Source organism: Telopea speciosissima, chromosome 2 (assembly GCF_018873765.1).
Source record: "Telopea speciosissima isolate NSW1024214 ecotype Mountain lineage chromosome 2, Tspe_v1, whole genome shotgun sequence".
NCBI lineage: Eukaryota > Viridiplantae > Streptophyta > Magnoliopsida > Proteales > Proteaceae > Telopea > Telopea speciosissima.
Window position 1 is genome coordinate 40907818 of NC_057917.1, and position 18526 is coordinate 40926343.

General features: G+C 40.3%; 2 protein-coding genes across 3 annotated transcripts in view; one reads left to right on the top strand and one right to left on the bottom strand.

Moving 5' to 3' along the window:
• Positions 1-3550, top strand: part of LOC122652094 (serine/threonine-protein kinase ATG1c-like) — a 74864-nt gene extending 71314 nt beyond the window's left edge. For both annotated transcript variants that reach the window (XM_043845766.1, XM_043845767.1), the window contains exons 10-13: positions 17-381; positions 976-1273; positions 2027-2097; positions 3133-3550. In XM_043845766.1, the coding sequence (XP_043701701.1) occupies positions 17-381; positions 976-1273; positions 2027-2097; positions 3133-3372 (974 nt within the window). In that variant the 3' untranslated portion in view covers positions 3373-3550. The remainder of the gene's footprint in view (positions 1-16; positions 382-975; positions 1274-2026; positions 2098-3132) is intronic.
• A 9736-nt stretch (positions 3551-13286) lies between these two features.
• On the bottom strand, positions 13287-14634 carry LOC122650710 (patatin-like protein 6). The gene is made up of 2 exons (XM_043844102.1): positions 14058-14634; positions 13287-13348 (listed from the first exon to the last, which is right to left on the bottom strand). The coding sequence occupies exons 1-2, from the start codon at positions 14632-14634 to the stop codon at positions 13287-13289; spliced, it is 639 nt and encodes a 212-aa protein (XP_043700037.1).
• Between the last annotated feature and the right edge of the window lie 3892 nt (positions 14635-18526).

Sequence of the window (18526 nt, forward strand, 5' to 3'; positions counted from 1 at the left end):
TTCATGAATTCTGCAGTTATAGATTCACTGGAGTTCATTGATCAGGATTATGTCCTTGTGTCTGGATTCTCTGTGGAGGTGTCGGCTTCATCTATTAGCACATCTAGGTCACGTCATTCACCATCCAAATCAAAGAGTTCCCAAGTGGCATCTGTAAGTAATAATACCACATCAAGTGCACCGATGCCAATTATTGGTGCAGTAGTCCGGAATACCTGCGGTGGTGGAAGCATGGATAGTTACAGCTCTGCACCTTCTGGAGCTTCACAAGGATCCATGGATATAGGTGATGCTGTGGAGCAACCATCATCTCATTGCTTGACAAGGATTAGGTCATTGCAGCAGTGTGCTTCTGCTATCACAGAATTAGTAAATGATAAGGTAAGAAACAGCTGCCAGCAATGTATCATATGGATGTAATTATCATCAAAATTTAAATTATGCAATTTCTTAGTGACATGCATGAAGTATAGCCGGATGCCACACACACTTATAATTTGAGTGTACTGTTATTTTTGTCTAGGCATTAATCTTCTGTTTATTTCCTTAGGTTTAGCAAAGAATTTTTTTTCAATGTGCTATTTCATTTATCACCTATTTAGATCCTCTTTGATGATGAGATTGAGGGTTTTCATTTGGAAGCTGTGAGGTGGTCTTAGATAGTGGGGGATAGCATCCACCTTCCTATGTGATTTACCTAGGAGCTCTCCTTGGCCAAAAATCAGCTGAGTTTTATGATGTCAATGCTGCAATCTACTGGGCTATATTGATGGTGGGTTGTGGTTAATTCATTCAAGTAAGTCCCAGTTGCAATGTGTGTATCACATACTGCTAACCATGTAGACTAACCTTCCAGCATACAGAATGGTGGCACAGATTTCTGAAATCCCAAGGTATTATATTTTCATCTGTGATGTGCTTTATTTTATTACTGATATGGGATTCATTTCTCATTGAACTCAATTCTTCTAAAAGATTGAGACAGGTAGGCAATTAGAAGCATTCTCAATTCAGCTTGTAATCTTAGCGATCTGGAAGGAAGCACTTCATATTTGCCATGCACAAGCTGCATCAACTGTAGAAGGAAGTCCAACTCAGGACATTACTCGAATCAGGGAAAGCACCAATGGGAAGCATAGTAATTCTGATGTCCAAGAAAGGGTTAGTATTGTTGACACTGGAGGACCTGAGGCTTTGTGCTCCCAGATTGAAAAAGAATTTCTCCTTGAGGTTGGGCATGCCGATGAACTTGCCAGAGATCTTGAACCAAATGGTACGTATCAATATTTATACCTTAATCACTGCAATTGGAAAGGATTGTTCTGCTGTTCTTAATATTCTGCAAACCTCAATTAAAATCAGAGGGCCCTTGTCCTAACAACTTGGAGGCGTCTTTTTGAAACCTCAAGTAAAGTCATTGCCCTTACCCATACTACGGAACCATCTTTTTGAATCCTTTTCCTCTCTTCCACTCTGTTTAAGGCCATATCCTGAAAATTTGATAACTGAGTATGTTAACATGCTGCATTTTTTGATGGATCTGTCCATGATGATGATACAGTCATTTGATGGATCTGTCTATGATGATGATACAGTCATTTGGGATGCCCAACTGTGATTGCTTATTTTTCTGAACTCCAGAAATCTTTGACTCTATCTTGGTTTGTCTCTTAGAACTCCATAGAATTGGAAATTATTACTACGTTTACCCAAGACATCACATATTTCATAGGCTAGACATGATAATTCAAAATAATGATTGCACTTGAATAAGTACTTAACCTTGTATTAAAGATATTGGGATGCCAATATTGGTAGTAGCATTTGGATTTGTTGGTGGAAGTGTAGAACTATTTGTACCTTTTCTTTTAAAAGGAGGAAAAAAAAAAAATCTACATCTGGTATATTTTGCTGTTGATAACATCTAGGAGTGAAACTTTATGTTGACTATTTGAAAATCGAAACATACATACCATCTTACCATGTCAGTTTCCTTTTTGTGATTTTTATTTCATCATGATTCCAGGGGCAACAGAGATGCCAGACGCAATGGAAACAATATTCCAATCCGCCCTTGCATTTGGTAGACATGGTGCTGTGAGTATCCATACGCATTCTATTTATCTTTCCTCTTGTTAAGAGCATGGAAGAACTAAATCTCGGTCGAAACTGACTGAAATCTCCTAGGTGTCTCAGTTTCGGTCCTGGCCAAAATGAAACCCAAATTTTGATCCACGGAGGCCCAGGGTTGATCGAAACCCAATTCTGAAACCTTGAAACGAGATCCGGCATGTCCCGCTTTCAGTCCTGACCGAAACCGGCCTCGAAACTGAGATTTAGAACCTTGGTTGAGAGTACCGGTGTCTTGACAATGAATGGGGTAATAATCACTGCTTGGTTGAATCAGTACCTGCTTTCTAGTGTGAACAGGAAAGTCTCAAGATTTAGTGTCTAGGTCTGTGATCCAGTTATGGTATAGATGTCCAACCTCAGTCGTCCTTGTAGAGACTTGGCAGTGGCAAGAGGGGGAGGGGGTGGGTTGTAGGTGTGGATCTAAAGCCATTATACTTGTGTATTCATAAGATTTCCAATGCAAATGGCCAAAACAGATCTTAGTGAGGTTCTGAAGGGGGCCCTTAGTTGGATGTATCATACTGTTCTTGAGCAATTCTAGCACTACAAAAGTGTAGGCTATAGCATCAATCACTCAACCCACCTACACCTGGGCTTTAAGTTTGTTGAAAATATAAAGTAGAATCACGGGAGGTGTGGATTGTAGAGTTCGTAACCAATGCTGTTTCAGTGTTAGCATTCCTCATTGTCTATAAGGCTGCATTTAATGTTAAGATAACTCTAGAGTTCTCTCGGGGTTGCTCAAATGTGGAAGGCTGGGCTATGTGGTCGTACACTCTTTACTCATGGCAGAATGGTGGTTTCAGTTTGAAATATAGAATTATGTGATTGGTGGGTTCAAACTTTGATAGTGTTGCGATTCAGGTAAATGTTGCTTTGGTTTTAACCCTTCTATTATAGTGTTGTGCTCCTCCTTATTGCAGTAAATTGTCTGCTGTTAAATACCATTAAAAAAGAATGTCATTCACAAAGAAGGCGTTTTACATTTTGGTTCAACAGGTCGAAGAGCTGATGGGTGATATGGAGAGTGCAGCATCACTCTATTCAAAATCCGTACGCTTGCTAAACTTTCTTCTAGTGGAAGCACCCTCCCTAATCCTGATTCCACCCTTCTCCCTTACAAATTCAGATCGCTTTCGGCTGCAGACATACATTGATATCCTGAATAACAGGCAGGGCCAGTCCAGGTCTCAAAGAATTGCTCTTTTCAAGTGTGAGGATCAACAATGCCCACCTTGAAGATTTGTTCATCTTTAAAACACTGGCCAAAGATTGGCTGTGTATTATGTAAATCATTTAATTGTACAGCAATTCTTTTCATGTCTCTCTGATGATGAAACAACGAATGGTTTTTTATTTGGGATGAAGAGATTTTGTTAATATTGGCATCCTGTATTTTAGAAGAGAACCTACGAGATTGAATCGTGAACTTTCCAGATTCCATGATGAAACAACGAATGGGTTTTTCCCCCTTGGAAGATTGTTATGCATATAGCTGGACTCTGTGTGTGTTTGACATGTCTTTCACCTCTGGGCCGAATCGTTATCCTCTGCTGTTACAGCACAGTGCTGTACTGCATCATACGGTGCTGCAGAGGTCATGTGGCACAGCGGGCCCCACATGGTGCACATGGCCTCTGCAGCCGCCACACGATGTAGTACAGTACCGTGCAGTTACAGCATAGGATAAAAATCCCCTCTGGGCCTGCCATTTTCTTAACAACAGACATCTTGTGCGTGGCACCGTTTTTATATTTTTTTTTATGGAAACAAGAATTAAACGTACCATATAAACAAAGAAAATACATCTTAAACGTAACATATAAACAAAAAAAATACATCTACCTCATCACGTACCATCGTGTTCAACTTTCTAAACGTACATAGTACGACATACAAAGAGCCTAACCAATCGCACCACCATCATCTCGTAACACCTAAGCCCAAATTGTTTAAAATTATTACATAACATAGAAATGTCCATAAGTAATTTAAAGATTTCCAAGGCCAAACTATCAGTGTTTGGTAAAAGAGACGTTAGGCCAGCAAAGTCGGGCGCCCCTTGCAACACCTCATGTAACATCCCACTTCCCACAATCAGGATGGTGTGATTAGGATGCACACAAGCACTCCAACATCCCCAGGATCACAGAAATAGTAGTTAGTCTTCATAATTCTTAATTCAATACAAGTATAATCAAAGCAACGGAAGATATAATATAACAGAATAACCCAGAGTGTGAAAGCTAATTTGTGATAATATATACAAAATTGTAAGTTATCTTGTAAATACCCAAAATTCTCAAACAGACATAAGTAGTAAGTTTATTCAAGTTACTACATCCCCAGGTAGAATTGAAAATAAGTTGGGGTCAAGCCCACCGAATACATCACAAAACTGAAGGAAAAGTAAAAGAGTTTTTAAGGATTATATCCTTGATCACATCATAGTGTCCCATAGACAAACTCGTCACAACCACAATCGGCTCTGTCTCCATTGGACTCTAGAATCCACCAATCATCACCATGATCAATCATATCTACAATACCATTAGTGCCCATCGACATAGCATAACCTGCATCAATATCTAAAAAAAGGATTGTACACGTGGTATGAGCTTTACTAAGCCTAGTAAGTGAATTAGAACACACAAACATACACAAATAGTCCATGGATGCAATTGCACATGATGCACTGATTCATTTTAATTATTATCCACCTAGTAACAAATACTAAGTCTCGGCATAATGCTACTGCAACACCCTAGGCAACATCCTTGGTCCAAGAACGGTGGAACCCAACGATGTCAAACCCAAGTTGTGGGTGGGAGCTTGCAATACCGGACTCCTTAAGAGATTGTTCATAAACCCCCTTGTCAAACCCCATGCTAGCATTTGGTTCCAAAAAGAACGGTCAGAACTTGAACTCAGCCCAATTCTGAAAGAAATCATCATCATACAACGGATGTGGTACCTCGGCAAATCTCATCGAGCTTACCACGATGCGTTATCCAACACATGTCCCCCTGTTGGAAAGGGTTGTAGCATAGAAACCTAACCAGTAATGTGATACCCCGATCTTTGAACTGTCAAGTTAATAATTAATTGTTGTTGAATTCACAGAATGACTGGACCGGACGGAAAGGGACCGATCCTATTGGTTGATATTGCTAGATTGTGGTAAGATTTTCATGTATTTATGATGATTTTTGGGCATATGTATGGTTGATGGTTCTATATGGACATTTATGTTGATTTATAGCTTATGATTCTATTTTATACACTATGGTTAATGATGGAAGATATGTGTTTGGGTGACCTAGGCATATGTTATATATTTTTTGGTTTACTTATGTTATTGGTTCAATGTTGGTTTAATGATCGGTTCATGTCTTGGTCCATATTATGTTTTTGGTCTAGTTCATTTTTAGGCTAGAGAATCAAAGGCATAATAGGAAAGACCCTAGCTAGATACCTTAAAGTGATTCACTATTAGTTGAAAGGCTTAGGATAAGGATTATTGGATTGGTTTTATGGGTATGCTCTTGAGAAGTCTAAATATTCACAAGTTTACCACTGACTATAAGTATTCTTTTTGGAGAGGTTTTGCCTCACAACAAGATTTCTTCTCCACTTTACCAAATTAGGGTTAGAGAGTGAGAAGAGAGAGGAAATAGCTTGAAGATGATGGAATGAAGCTGGAAATGATGGATTGAAAGCTTATGATTGAAGATATATTTGATTATTAAAGGATTAGAGCAAAGGATGGAAGATGTGAACTCATTCAAGGGATTTTAAGGTAATAGAACCTTGATTTTTGTTTGATTTCACCATAGGTAGCTAAAATATGATTTACTTTCATACATTGTTGTTAGAATAGCTTAATTAAGAGGGTTATTGTTTGTATTTGACAGGTATTACAATCTAAGAAGAGTTTATCCCATTTTTGAGAGGTTTTTAAAGTATTTCTTAAGGTAAAGGTCATGGAAGTGATTTGATTTTGCAACCAAGTGAGGGTTCATTCTATTAATAGTTTGAATGTCTTATTTAGGTTGTAATGAAGCCAAAACTATAATGGATTGAAGAGATTCAACGTTTTGATTGAGGATCTAAGTGAAGAACCCTAAGTTTTGGGGGGTTTTATTGAGAAAAAAGGTATAATTTAAATTGGTTTCTTTAATTGTTCATGCATGAGTTAATTGAGCATTCTAAAATGTTTAGGATGCATGTTTTAATGGATTTAAGCTTTGAAATTCATGTATGGAGGTTTGGGGACGAAGCCCCCAAGTTTGGGATTTTTGGACGTCCTGAGCAGATTTTTCAGGGAACCGGTCGATCGGATGAACAGACCGAATGGATTGAAATTGAACTTTTTAAAAATGTTTTTGCATGATTTTGTTCCATAATTTGGTCAGTCTTTGGACACCAAAAATATACATTGATTTGATGTTTTGGTGACCCTTAGGGCCACTCGAAGTTGACTAAAAGTTAGAAGATTGGAAAACGTTTGAAAAGTGAGTAATGATTCTCAATTATGTTAGAACATGTAATTATTAGGCTATGCTTGTATAAATGATGATTATAATGAATGGATATTATGATTTATGCTAATTACGAGCTATACACATATGATAGATATAAAGAATGTATGTAGCTCACTGTGATTAGAGGTACCTAGTTATGCGTTATGTATATGGCAAATGATTAGAATGATAAGAATGCATGATGGATGGACTATGAGCAGGAACCTAAATGCAATGTTGTGATTGATGATGATATATTGTTTATCCCTCATGTCCATTATGATGCGAATGATTGAATGAATACATGATTACATGGGACTATGAATGAACTAAGAAATGGAATGATTATATGTGCTCTTGTAGTGCATGCAATTATGTTATGCCCTTATGTATCATGTACATGTTTATGGTAAAGATAAGAATAGTTTATGAAAAAGGTACACCTAGTACACAATAAATGTTCATGGTTAATAAAAGAAAGTAAATTTGAGCCCTAAGTCAATAGACGACTCAGGATGGTATGTGCAGGTGTTATGAGAGGCATTGAGACTAAGGCCAAGATATGACCCGGCACAAATGATTTGAGAGGCGTTGAGGCTTTAGCCAAGACACGACCCGACAAAGGGATATCACACCCAAAGAGGAGTTGAGACTAAGGCTAAGAATGGAATTGGCTGACACATATATGACTTAAAGAATGTTAGAAATGATGCATGATATGGGTTGCCTTAGGATTGATTATGAATTATGTATTGTGTAGTTATACATGATTGATTATCTTGCTCACTGGGCTTTAAAATTCATCCCATTATTATTGAACGTTTTCACAGATCGAGGTGCATAAGACAAGGGTAAAGGAATAGTGATCGAGTAAGATCAATCGTAGTAAAAAGGAGGACCTTTTCTATTTCTTACAGTTTAGTTAAGATCAATATTATGGATATTTAGACTTATGTTTGAACTATGTTGTACGAATGTCTTGAAGGATGACTGTAAATATTAAGGATTTATGCCAACAGTATTACTACCCAATGGATGGGTATATGGGGTGGATGATGTTTTGAATGGTCTAACAATTTTGAATATTATTACCCTAACCCATGAATGTTTTCGCTAAGACTCTAATGAATATTATGTTATGGATCTAATGGATACCCCACCTATGATGGTAGCAGAGCATTAGACTCCATAAATGTTTATGATCCATGCATAGTATGTAAATAAATGTGAATGTTTAAGTTTAACTTGCACAGACCCCAGTTAGTTCAGGTGTCATGGGCCCCACTAGGTCTAGGCGTTCCAGAGGCGTGACAAGTAATGCATCTACATGGATGATGGCACATGCAAATGCGTATACCCAAAGGTTAGGGCCATAGTACTGAATTTTCCGTCGGCCACGCTATCCACCCTTCTCCTATGTCATACATAACCACATACAAGTACAGAGAATGTGGTACTGAAGTTTCGATCGGTCCGTATTGACCAAATATTGGATTCCCTCCAAAACTTAGGAACCCAATATTTGGTTCTATCTTCCACCTCAGCTGATTGACAAGAATCCATTGTATCCATAGTGTCTAGTGTACATACCAAACATAGATCAAGTTATCTTTGTAAACTATTCATCTATATATTCTGTAATCATCCATACAATCAATCAAGGAAAATTCATTCAATCGAATTATATTCTATTATGGTATCATGAGCCACATTTAGGCTAAAGCTTAAATCCGATCCTCTCTCCCACCCACTTTCTTTTTTTTCTTCCCTTAAATCATATTCTCTTCCATCCCATTATCTTTTCTTCCGCCTACTTTCTTTTCTTTTTCCCCTAAATCAAACCCTCTTCCATCCCATTATCTTTTCATTTCTAAAGCCCCACACATTCTCCCCTCTCTTCTCTTTATCCTTTCTCCATTCCTCCATAATGGGAGACCAATCTCAACCTCAACCTAATAGAACTCTCACCACCCTCACCCCCAACACCATTCTCTCCACTCCCTCTTCCACTTCCGCCCACCATCTCCTTTCTCTTAAGTTAACACCCACAAACTACCTTCTCTGGAAGACTCAGCTGGAGCTCTTTCTTCAAGGGAAGAACTTATATGGCTATGTTGATAGATCCCTTCCCTGTTCCACGGACATTGTTGCTGCCTCCCTGTGGCGCCAACAAGATGCCTTGCTCCGCTCTTTACTCATTGCCTCTCTCTCTGAGGAGGTTGTTCCATTGGCCATAGGCAAACCAACAAGCCATGATCTTTGGGACGCCCTCCACACAGCTTTTGGATCAATGTCTCAGACCCGCCTTATGACACTTCATATCAGTCTCAAAGTCTCTGTGCAACAACTAGATGAAAATATTTTTATTTTTCTTCGCCGCCTGAAAGCTCTGGCGGATGAACTTTCTACGTCCGGTCAACCAATTTCTGTTGCAGATTTTAACCTTCATGTTTATCATTCTTCGAAGATGGAATTGAAGGACATTGTCCCCTCTTTACTCACACGGACTATATCTCTACCTTTTATTAAGCTCCAGTCATTGCTCTTTAGCCATGATTTCTTAAAGAACTCTTCTCTTCATCAGTCCACATCTATGACACCAAATGCTGCTATTCCAAGTGCAAACATGACAATCAAAGATAACCCAAACACTCAACCCCCTTTTGTTGGCCACGGGATTTTACGTGGTCGATGGGGGCATGGTTCTGGCCGTTTTCAAAGAGGACGGGGTCAAGGCAGCCAGTGGTGCTCTCATTGTCGTCGCAATAATCATTTGGATGCAGCCCATTTCACATCCCCAAATCCATTTCTCCACCACCCGTCCCCCCTCTCCACCCCTCCCTACCACGGTACCACCCCACCTCTCCTCCCTATCCCCTCTTACCCTCCATCTGTGGCCTTAACTTGGTACCCTGATACAGGGGCTACCCACCATGTTACACCGGACATCTAATCCCTTGTATCTTATGACTCCTATGGTGGTAATGAGCAACTCTTTATGGGTAATGGTAAGGGGCTGCCGATCTCTAACATCAGTTCTGCCACAATAACTTCTCCCTCTACTTCCTTTTTATTTCACTTGAATGATGTGTTGCATGTTCCTAGCATTTCCAAACCCCTCCTTTCAGTTCAAAAGTTTGCCAAGGATAACAATACATTTTTTGAGTTTTATCCTTTTTTCTTTCTTGTGAAGGATCGAACAACCAAGGAGGTTCTACTGTCCAGCCCAAGTAAGGATGGGCTATAAGTCTTCTCCCCGCCATCTTCTCAAATGAGTGCCAATATCGCCGTGGGAACAACATTGGATGGGTGGCATAGACGGTTCAGTCATCCCCATAAAGACTTATTTCATCGCATGATAAGTATTAATAAATTGCCTTATAATAATAATCCATATCTCCCCTTTGCAAGGCATGTTAATTAGGGAAATCTTGTCGTTTACATTTACCCCTCTCTCTATCTCGTAGTTTATTTCCACTTGAACTTATTTTTAGTGATGTTTGGGACCCTGCCCATGTTTCATTGGTTTTCGATCATTGGTATTTTGTCATCTTTGTCGATGACTTTTTCAAGTACATATGGTTGTATCTTATGACCCACAAATCCGAGGCTTTTCAAAATTTTTACCGTTTTCAAACCCTAGTCGAAGGCCAATTTTCCCATAAGATTCTTTCTATCCAAAAAGATTGAAGGGGTGAGTATCGCACTCTCCCCTCTTTTTTTAACCAAATAGGTATTCGACATAGAATTTCAGTCCCCATACCCATGAGCAACAAGGCTCTGTTGAGAGGCGACATCGCCACATTGTTGAAACTAGCCTCTCTCTCCTTGGCCATAGCTCGGTTCCCTAGCACTATTGGCACAATGCATTTGATACAACGGTCTACCTAATTAACAGAATGCCATCCCGAGCTTCAATGGATCTTTCCCCTTTTCAACTATTATTTCACAAAGCGCCCGATTACTTTTTTCTTCGGGTTTTTGGGTGCTTATGTTTTCTCTTTTTAAGGCCATATAACCATCACAAAATGGATTAATGGTCTACCCCATGTGTGTTCTTAGGATACAGTAACTCTCATACAGGTTATCTCTGTCTTGATGCTCTACCAATAAAGTTTATATAGCCCAACATATCTGCTTTTATGAAATTGAGTTCCCCTTTGCCACCACCAACACCTCCCCAATCTCACCCTCGGCACCTCTACCATCATCCCCATGGGCGATTGCTCCCACTTGGTTACCACCACCTACCAATCCGCCACTCACCATCCCCCAACCTGCCCACTCTCCCAATACCTCTCTACCCCCCACACTACCCTCCCCTTCCCAAACTAGCCTTCACCAACTCCCCCACCAGCCGAGTCCTATACCATCCCCCACCCAGCATACCCGATCTCTCTAAGACTTATACCTTCACACATCTCCTATACCTCTCACAGCCTTTTCTACCACTACATCCCCACCCCTTGAACCAATCTGTTTCACTCAAGCAAACAAAATCCCCGAATGGCGAACAACAATGACGGAAGAACTCAATGCTCTCTTAAAAAATGGCACTTGGGATCTTGTACCACCCCCTCCCCCATCTAAAAATATTGTGGGTTGTAAATGGGTATATTGGGTCAAAAGGAAAGCAGATGGCTCTCTAGAGCATTATAAAGCCCATCTTGTGGCAAAGGGGTACCACCAGTAGCCCAGACTTGATTACACTGAAATCTTCAGTCCGGTTGTCAAGCCCACAATCATTAGTATCATTTTCTCACTTGCGGTTTCGAATGGTTGGGCCATGCGCCAACTAGATGTTCACAACACCTTCTTACATGGCGTGCTTCAAGAGGAGGTATACATGTCCCAACCTCCGGGTTTTGTTGATTCAACAAAGCCCAATCATGTCTGTAAATTATTGAAGTCTCTCTATGGGCTCAAGCAAGCTCCATGGGCCTGGTTTACCCATCTCTCACAGTTCCTGCTTACCATTGGATTCAAGGCATCACAAACGGATCCATCTTTATTCATCTATCGCGAGACTACCACACTATATTTGTCCTTATATATGTCGATGATATTGTTGTCACAGGTAATTCCAAGGATAGTATCTTAGCCCTTCTCAAGCGACTGGCACAAGAATTTGCTATTAAGGACTTGGGCCCATTGCACTTCTTTCTCGGGATTGAGGCTCTGCTCCATACCCAAGGCCTACTTCTTTGTCAACCCCGATACATTGCTGACTTGCTAACAAGGGCCGGTATGGCAGACTGTAAGCCCCTCCAAACACCAATGGAAACCTCTATGACTCTAACTGCCACCTCTGGTACTCCCATGGTGGATCCTACATTGTATCAATCCATCGTCGGGGCACTTCAATATGTCACCTTGACTAGCCCACATGTTGCTTTTACGATTAACAAGGCCTGTCAATACATGCATGTCCCTACTGAGACTCATTGGGGGTTAGTCAAACGGATTCTTTGCTATCTTAAGGGCAACCAATCATATGGTCTTTTAATTGATCGCCACTCCGATCTACGGTTATAGGCCTTCAGTGGTGCCTATTGGGCTATATGCGGGGATGACAAAAAATCCACTGGTGGTTTTGCCATATTTCTCGGGTCTAATCTTATCTCCTGGATATCACGCAAATAGTGTATTATTGCACGCTCTTCCATAGAGGTTGAATATAAGGCCTTAGCTGATGCAGGCACTGAATTAATCTGGCTCCAATCATTATTTACTAAACTTGACATCTCTCTATCTGGCCCACCAATATTCTGGTGCAACAACATTGGAGCCACATATCTTTCGGCTAATCCAATCTTTCACGCCGGGACAAAACATGCTGAAATTGACTTCCACTTTGTCCAAGAACGTGTCGCCAGCTGTGACTTTCTCATCCAATTTATCTCCACCAAGGACCAAATAGTAGACATTCTCACAAAGGCCCTCACAACTGCCCGGTTCCAGTTCTTATGAGGCAAGTTGAAGCTCTGATGCTCGAGACCTTCCACTTGAGGGGGCTTATTGATCAAATATTGGATTCCCTCCTAAACTTGGGAACCCAATATTTGGTTCTATCATCCACCTCAGCTAGTTGACAAGAATCCATTGTATCCATTGTGTCTAGTGTACATACCAAACAAAGATCAAGTTATCTTTGTAAACTGTTCATCTATATATTCTGTAATCATCCATACAATCAATCAAGAAAATTTCATTTAATCAAATTATATTCTATTAGTCCATCACAAACCCGTGTCCAACCTAATGCAATATGCAAATCTAATGACCACTTGGCAATCACGAGATTGGGATTACCCTCGGCTCCTAGATCCCATTCCACATGCATAATGCATTTCCACTAATAATATCACCAAACAATATACAAACAACAAAATAAAACCTTTCATATGCATTGAATAAGTAGTGGAATTGATAATACAACAATGATATGCAAGCATGTATGATGTTTATCTAATCAAACTACCTAAGCATGCATGTTGAAACATTTAATCGAACACAATGCATGCATATTCAATCAAGACTCTGTAAATTAAATCAAGAGCTCAATCATAAACACTCTGTAAATTAAATCAATATCTAACCCACTTAGAAAATATTCTTAGTCTTGGAGAATCAATCCTGTAATTCGCTTCCCAAAGGTACCCACATGGCCTCACCAAGGGTTTGATTAGATCCTAAATAGTAATTACACAAGTGTAAATTAATCATAACTATCCGAAGGAAATAACCCAAGGAAAAAGCCTCAAAGCATCCCTTATTTAGTTATTGGTTTGGTCCCACAGCATTGGAAGTGACCAAGAGCACAAAGGGCAAGCTTACAAGTATAATAGTGCCTAAATTAGCAGGGGCGGTAGATGGGGTGGCAGATAGGGCATTTGATGGCCATCTGCCTCATAGGATAAGCCTCCCCAAGCCCAAGTTGCTGTATTTTCATCTTGGCTTGGTTACTGGCCATCCCAAGCATCAATGTAGGTTTGGAAATGATTCCTGCAAATCCTATTGAGCATAATAATCTTAGAGAATAAAACCAATTGATAGGAAAGGGCTGCAATAATGCTTACAATGTTTGGAAACTAAAAACAACAAAAAATCATGAATGGTTTATGGGGTTTTGCATGCCTTGAGCTGGAGTGGATAGAATAGGGTTTAAAACATCAAACAAAACATTAAATAAGAAAAGGAAAAATTACATTGTGATCCCTGAGATTTGCCTTAAATACAGTGCAACCCCCTATATTTTTAAAATATACATCCCAACCCCCTGAGCTTAGGGTACTTGTTACACTCAACCCCACTCCGTTAGAGCATTCCAATTAGTTGTTGACGTGTTGGGCATTGATGCCTTAAAATGGCAAATATACCCTTAATGGGGTGTGAGTTTACCATTTTGCCCATAGGACAGCCCAAACTTCACACCTCCTTCCCTTGTTGTTGAGCCGGTTGGGCCGCTTGTCCTACCATTGAATATTCGCCGGAGAAATCCTCCAGGAGAAAATGAACCGGCTGATGATGGAAGGAATCGCTTCCCCTGCTCCGCCAAGAACCTCCACGATTCCTCCACGTGGAAAATGGGATGACCAGCGCCTTTGGTGGCAAAGAGCATCGACGTGAAGATCCTTCCGACGATTCTAGCGTCGAGGTTGCCCGATTTGTTCTTGAGGGCTTGCTCGAGGTAAGCTAGGGCTTTACCTGCTAGTATCTCCCGCATGCCTCCGCCGTCAATGCTGAGAATGCACACCTTACCTCTCTGGTTCTTGATTGCCGATAAGCTATTGTCAGTGGCTTCCGGCTCTGCAGCTCCAGCTTTTGTTTCATTAGCTGGAGATATCTGTTTTGGCATCCAGAGCTTCTGTTCATCGTAGCCGAAGAGAAATTTGCTCTCGAGAATAGAGAATATCTCGTAGCTGAGCTGGTAGGTGTCGCTGCTTGGTTCTTGCATTTCCAACAAATTAGAAGCCATTCTAGACAATTTAGTACGGGAGTTTGTTTGTCTTTGGATTCTCTACCAAATCCTCCTCTAAACTTGGCCATTATCAGCACTTTAGATCTCTCCAACAACAATCTTGAGGTATATTTTCTTCCCCAAGTCTCTCTCTCTCTCTCTGAGATATTGCTGTTCTTATAAATATTCATTGATTACCAGAGCATCCCAGTCTTTAACTGCGAGATTACTAAACGTGGTGGCATTGGACGTTCACTCAAACCAGCTTAAATCCCTACCAAACTCGATTGGTTGTCTAACAAAGCTCAAGATCCTCAACGTCTCTGCAACCTTATTGAAACCTTCCCCAAAACCTTTGAGAATTGCAGGTCGGTGCTTCTTCTCAATTTCTCTTCATATAATTTATTTTAAGTTACTCATAATTTACTGCAACAGGGTCGGGTCGGGTCGGGTTGGGGTTTAAAACCCTGAGAAATCTGCTCTCGAGAATAGAGAAAATCTCGTAGCTGAGCTTGTCGGTGTCGATGCTTGATTCTTACATTTCCAACAAATTAGAAGCCATTCTAGACAATTTTGCAGGGGAGTTTGTTGGTCTCTGACCTGATTTGACCCCTTTTTCAATCTCTTGAACAAGACTACAAGTCTACAAGAGTTTTCAGATCTCCAGGTAGGTTGGATTAGGAACTACTATGTATGCTTTTGATAGCAGATGCTGTGTAACTCTTAATTTCTAGTCCAAGCTGCTTTTTGGATTTAAAGGGTTTTAAGCTCCTAAGCTCAAATTTGGATCGTCTACGGCCTGCCTGACCATAGCAGCCACAGCAGCGCCCTAATGGGGTGCAGTGCAATGACCGTTTTACCCCTGCCCAAGCGGGGGTAAGGCGGTCATTGTGCCGCACCTCATTAGTGCGCTGCTATGACTGCTACGGGCAGCAGGCTGTAGACGATCCTGATCCAAACTCACCTATAAAACAAACTTCCTGTCTCTTTGCAGTCAATCTTCTGTATTGAGAAACCAAAATATATCATCAGAGATTTCATTTCTAGGAATTACTCCTCCAATCATCACCGTTCTTCATCTCTCCTCCTTTCAATAATGAACAGAAATCCTTCGAGGTTATACGAGCATCTTCAAATACCTCTCCTTATTTCTTCCAGTACCGATTATTCTCGTCTCCCGATGATATCTCGCTTTGTGATGCTTTGATCGTAAGGAGTGGGATGAAGGTTGCAGCAGTGGGCTTTGTGATGCTTTGATCGTAAAGAGTGGGACGAAGGTTGCAGCGGTGGTGGGGCGGTGGTTGAAGAAGAAGAAAGAAGAGGAAGACAGTAGTGGCTCCCACTTTTCTATGTTAGAAAAATAAAAAATTAGAATAGAGTTATTTTAATTAAAGGGCAAAATTGCCATTTAAATTTTATACTTAACACCATCCACTTAAAGGTGCCATGTGTATATTTTGAAAACACAGGCAAACCGCAGGAGGTCACAGTGTAATTTTCCCATAAGAAAACTACAGTCGTAACCTAGGTTTCCCAATCAAATCCCCAAATAAAATCCTAAAATCAAACCCTAATAATCGATAAAGCATGCACTTTGAGCCAAGACCAGTGCCCTAAGACTGATAAAGAAAGAAACCAAATTTCCAAAGTACCCTATGCGGCCGTAGTAGTAAGTCTGATGTATGTGATGATGTGCATGCGTCCAGACATATGTTTTGCTGTTGGCATGCTTAGCCATTATTAGAGTAACCCAAGACTAGTTCATTGGCAAGCTATAAAGAGGATCCTTCTACCTACGTAGGAAACAGATCTCTCTCTCACCTACAGTGGTTCAAACTTGAGACTGAGTGGCTAAAGTGATGCTGATTGGGCTAGTGATAGAGACAAGTGCAAATTCACCTTAGGGTATGCATTTGTCCTAGGAGGCGGCGCTGTTACTTAAGTAGCAAGAAACAGAACTACATCACCCTATCAGCAATGGAGTCAGAGTATATCGCATGTTCGATAGCAATTCAGGAGGTCATTTGGCCCATAAGGTTTTTCCAGAGACTTAAGTGTTTCTACTCACTCAGATGATGTTGTGCTTATACATTGTGAAAGCACGATTGTGTTGGCTTTTGCGAAAGACCCCAAGCTTCATAGGAGAACCAAATACATTGACATATGGAATTATTGCATTCGAGACATGGTTATGCAAGGTGGAGTGGTCCTGAAGCATATCTCCACTAGCAACATGTTGACTTATCCTTTGATGAAGCCCATTGCTAGAGATGTTTACCTTGTTCATGTTAGGAACTTGAGATTGAGGTAGATTTGATATGTAATTTACTTTGGAACGTTTTCTTTGATGGACATTTATTTGTATATCTTTTTCCATATATATGAGATATATTTGCTTGAGTAATATTATGTGTACACATTTTTTTATTATTGTAAAGATGTCACCAGGCATTGAGTCGACCCACTCGCACGATTGACTTGCCTTGGTGCTTGAGGGTAGCGAGCAAGATGAGCTTATGAGCATTTGTGTTTTGAGGTGTCTTAGTTAGAGCTAAGACGAGACCTTATCTGGTCCAAGATGGAAGATATCACACTTCTACGTAGTTTGTGTAAAGTTGGATGTGAGGTTTCAAGCAAAAACCATGAGGGTGGCTGCGCTAGAACTCAGATTAGGTGCTTGGAGCAACAACTAAACTAAGATCCATATGGCATTTATTTTTGTGAGTAACATGCCCACTTCAGTGGGAGTTACGCCATAGCATACATATCATACTGTATGTACTAGTGTCGACTGATAGTGAGAGTGAATGAATGGATCCCTGCTTTGTCACTGTGTGGGCCACATAGATTATATTAATCCTTCAATACCCTTATTGCCTAAGACAATGTCATGAAAGGACACCCAATGACGCTACTTTGACATACTCCTTAAGATCATGGATGATGCAGTCCAATAAGACATGATTGGGAAAGCTGTTGGGGATAATTGGATTGACATGTGGGGCTCCGGGAAAACCATCCGACATTACACCTTTGTTTTGTGATTCATTGTCTAGGTAACTTGTCGTGTTTGTGATTAACGTAGTCATGAGTACATTACATACAAGGAGTTAGCACTGCTCATCATGAGAGATCGAGAGTGTTGGATATGGTGTAGTTGGATTGTTTGTGAGTGATGTGCTATATTGGTTAGATGGAAGCTTAATATAGCACTCATACCCACCCTGTGTTATATCATTAGGTTGCACGCTCCATTTCCTATGTGAAAAGCTACATGATTCAGAGAAACTTGAATGCATAGTTGAGCTAGTACGTCCTATGTGGGTGAGTGGGAGATGTAAAATGGAACTGGGTATGACTTTGTTAAGGTGGGGCCTTAGGGTGAGGTTATAAAAACCCTCCTAAAACCCTAAGGCCATCACAATGAAATCAATTCTCTCCTCTCACTCTTGCTCTCCAAGTTTTCGTGTCTCTGTGGGATTCCATCTGTTCCCAAGGATTTGTGGTGTGAATTCTTTGGAGAAGCCTTTCAAGATATCTAGAGATTGTAGAAGATTGTTCGTGGTGCTCGTAATCAAAAGCTTGGTTCTTAATCTCTCTTCTGTTGTCTTCCCATATCCATTCAAGTAAGATCCAAACCATATCTATTTGGATCATCAATCAATTGATCTAACACCTTCATTCTTTACACAGTAGATTACTCTATGAGTTTGTGTGTTTTTGTTTGTGTGGGTCATTCAATAGTGTATGAATTTGTAAAAATTTTCAAGTGATTATACTATTGCTTGAAAGAATTCATGATGATAGTTCCTTCTTTTTTCATTTCTTTCCGTCCTTCACATCACATATTGCACAATAAGTGAGCACTCAGGTGATCATGATCCTGTGTTTTCCGATACTACTATCTTTT

Bases quoted from the DNA above. Each gene is read 5' to 3' on its own strand.
- LOC122650710 (XM_043844102.1), bottom strand. From the start codon at position 14,634: ATGGCTTCTAATTTGTTGGAAATGCAAGAACCAAGCAGCGACACCTAC. The intron at 13,349-14,057 runs GTAAACTCACAC...ATTACTATTTAG, and splicing joins GCTGTCCTATGGGCAAAATG to GATCTAATCAAACCCTTGGT.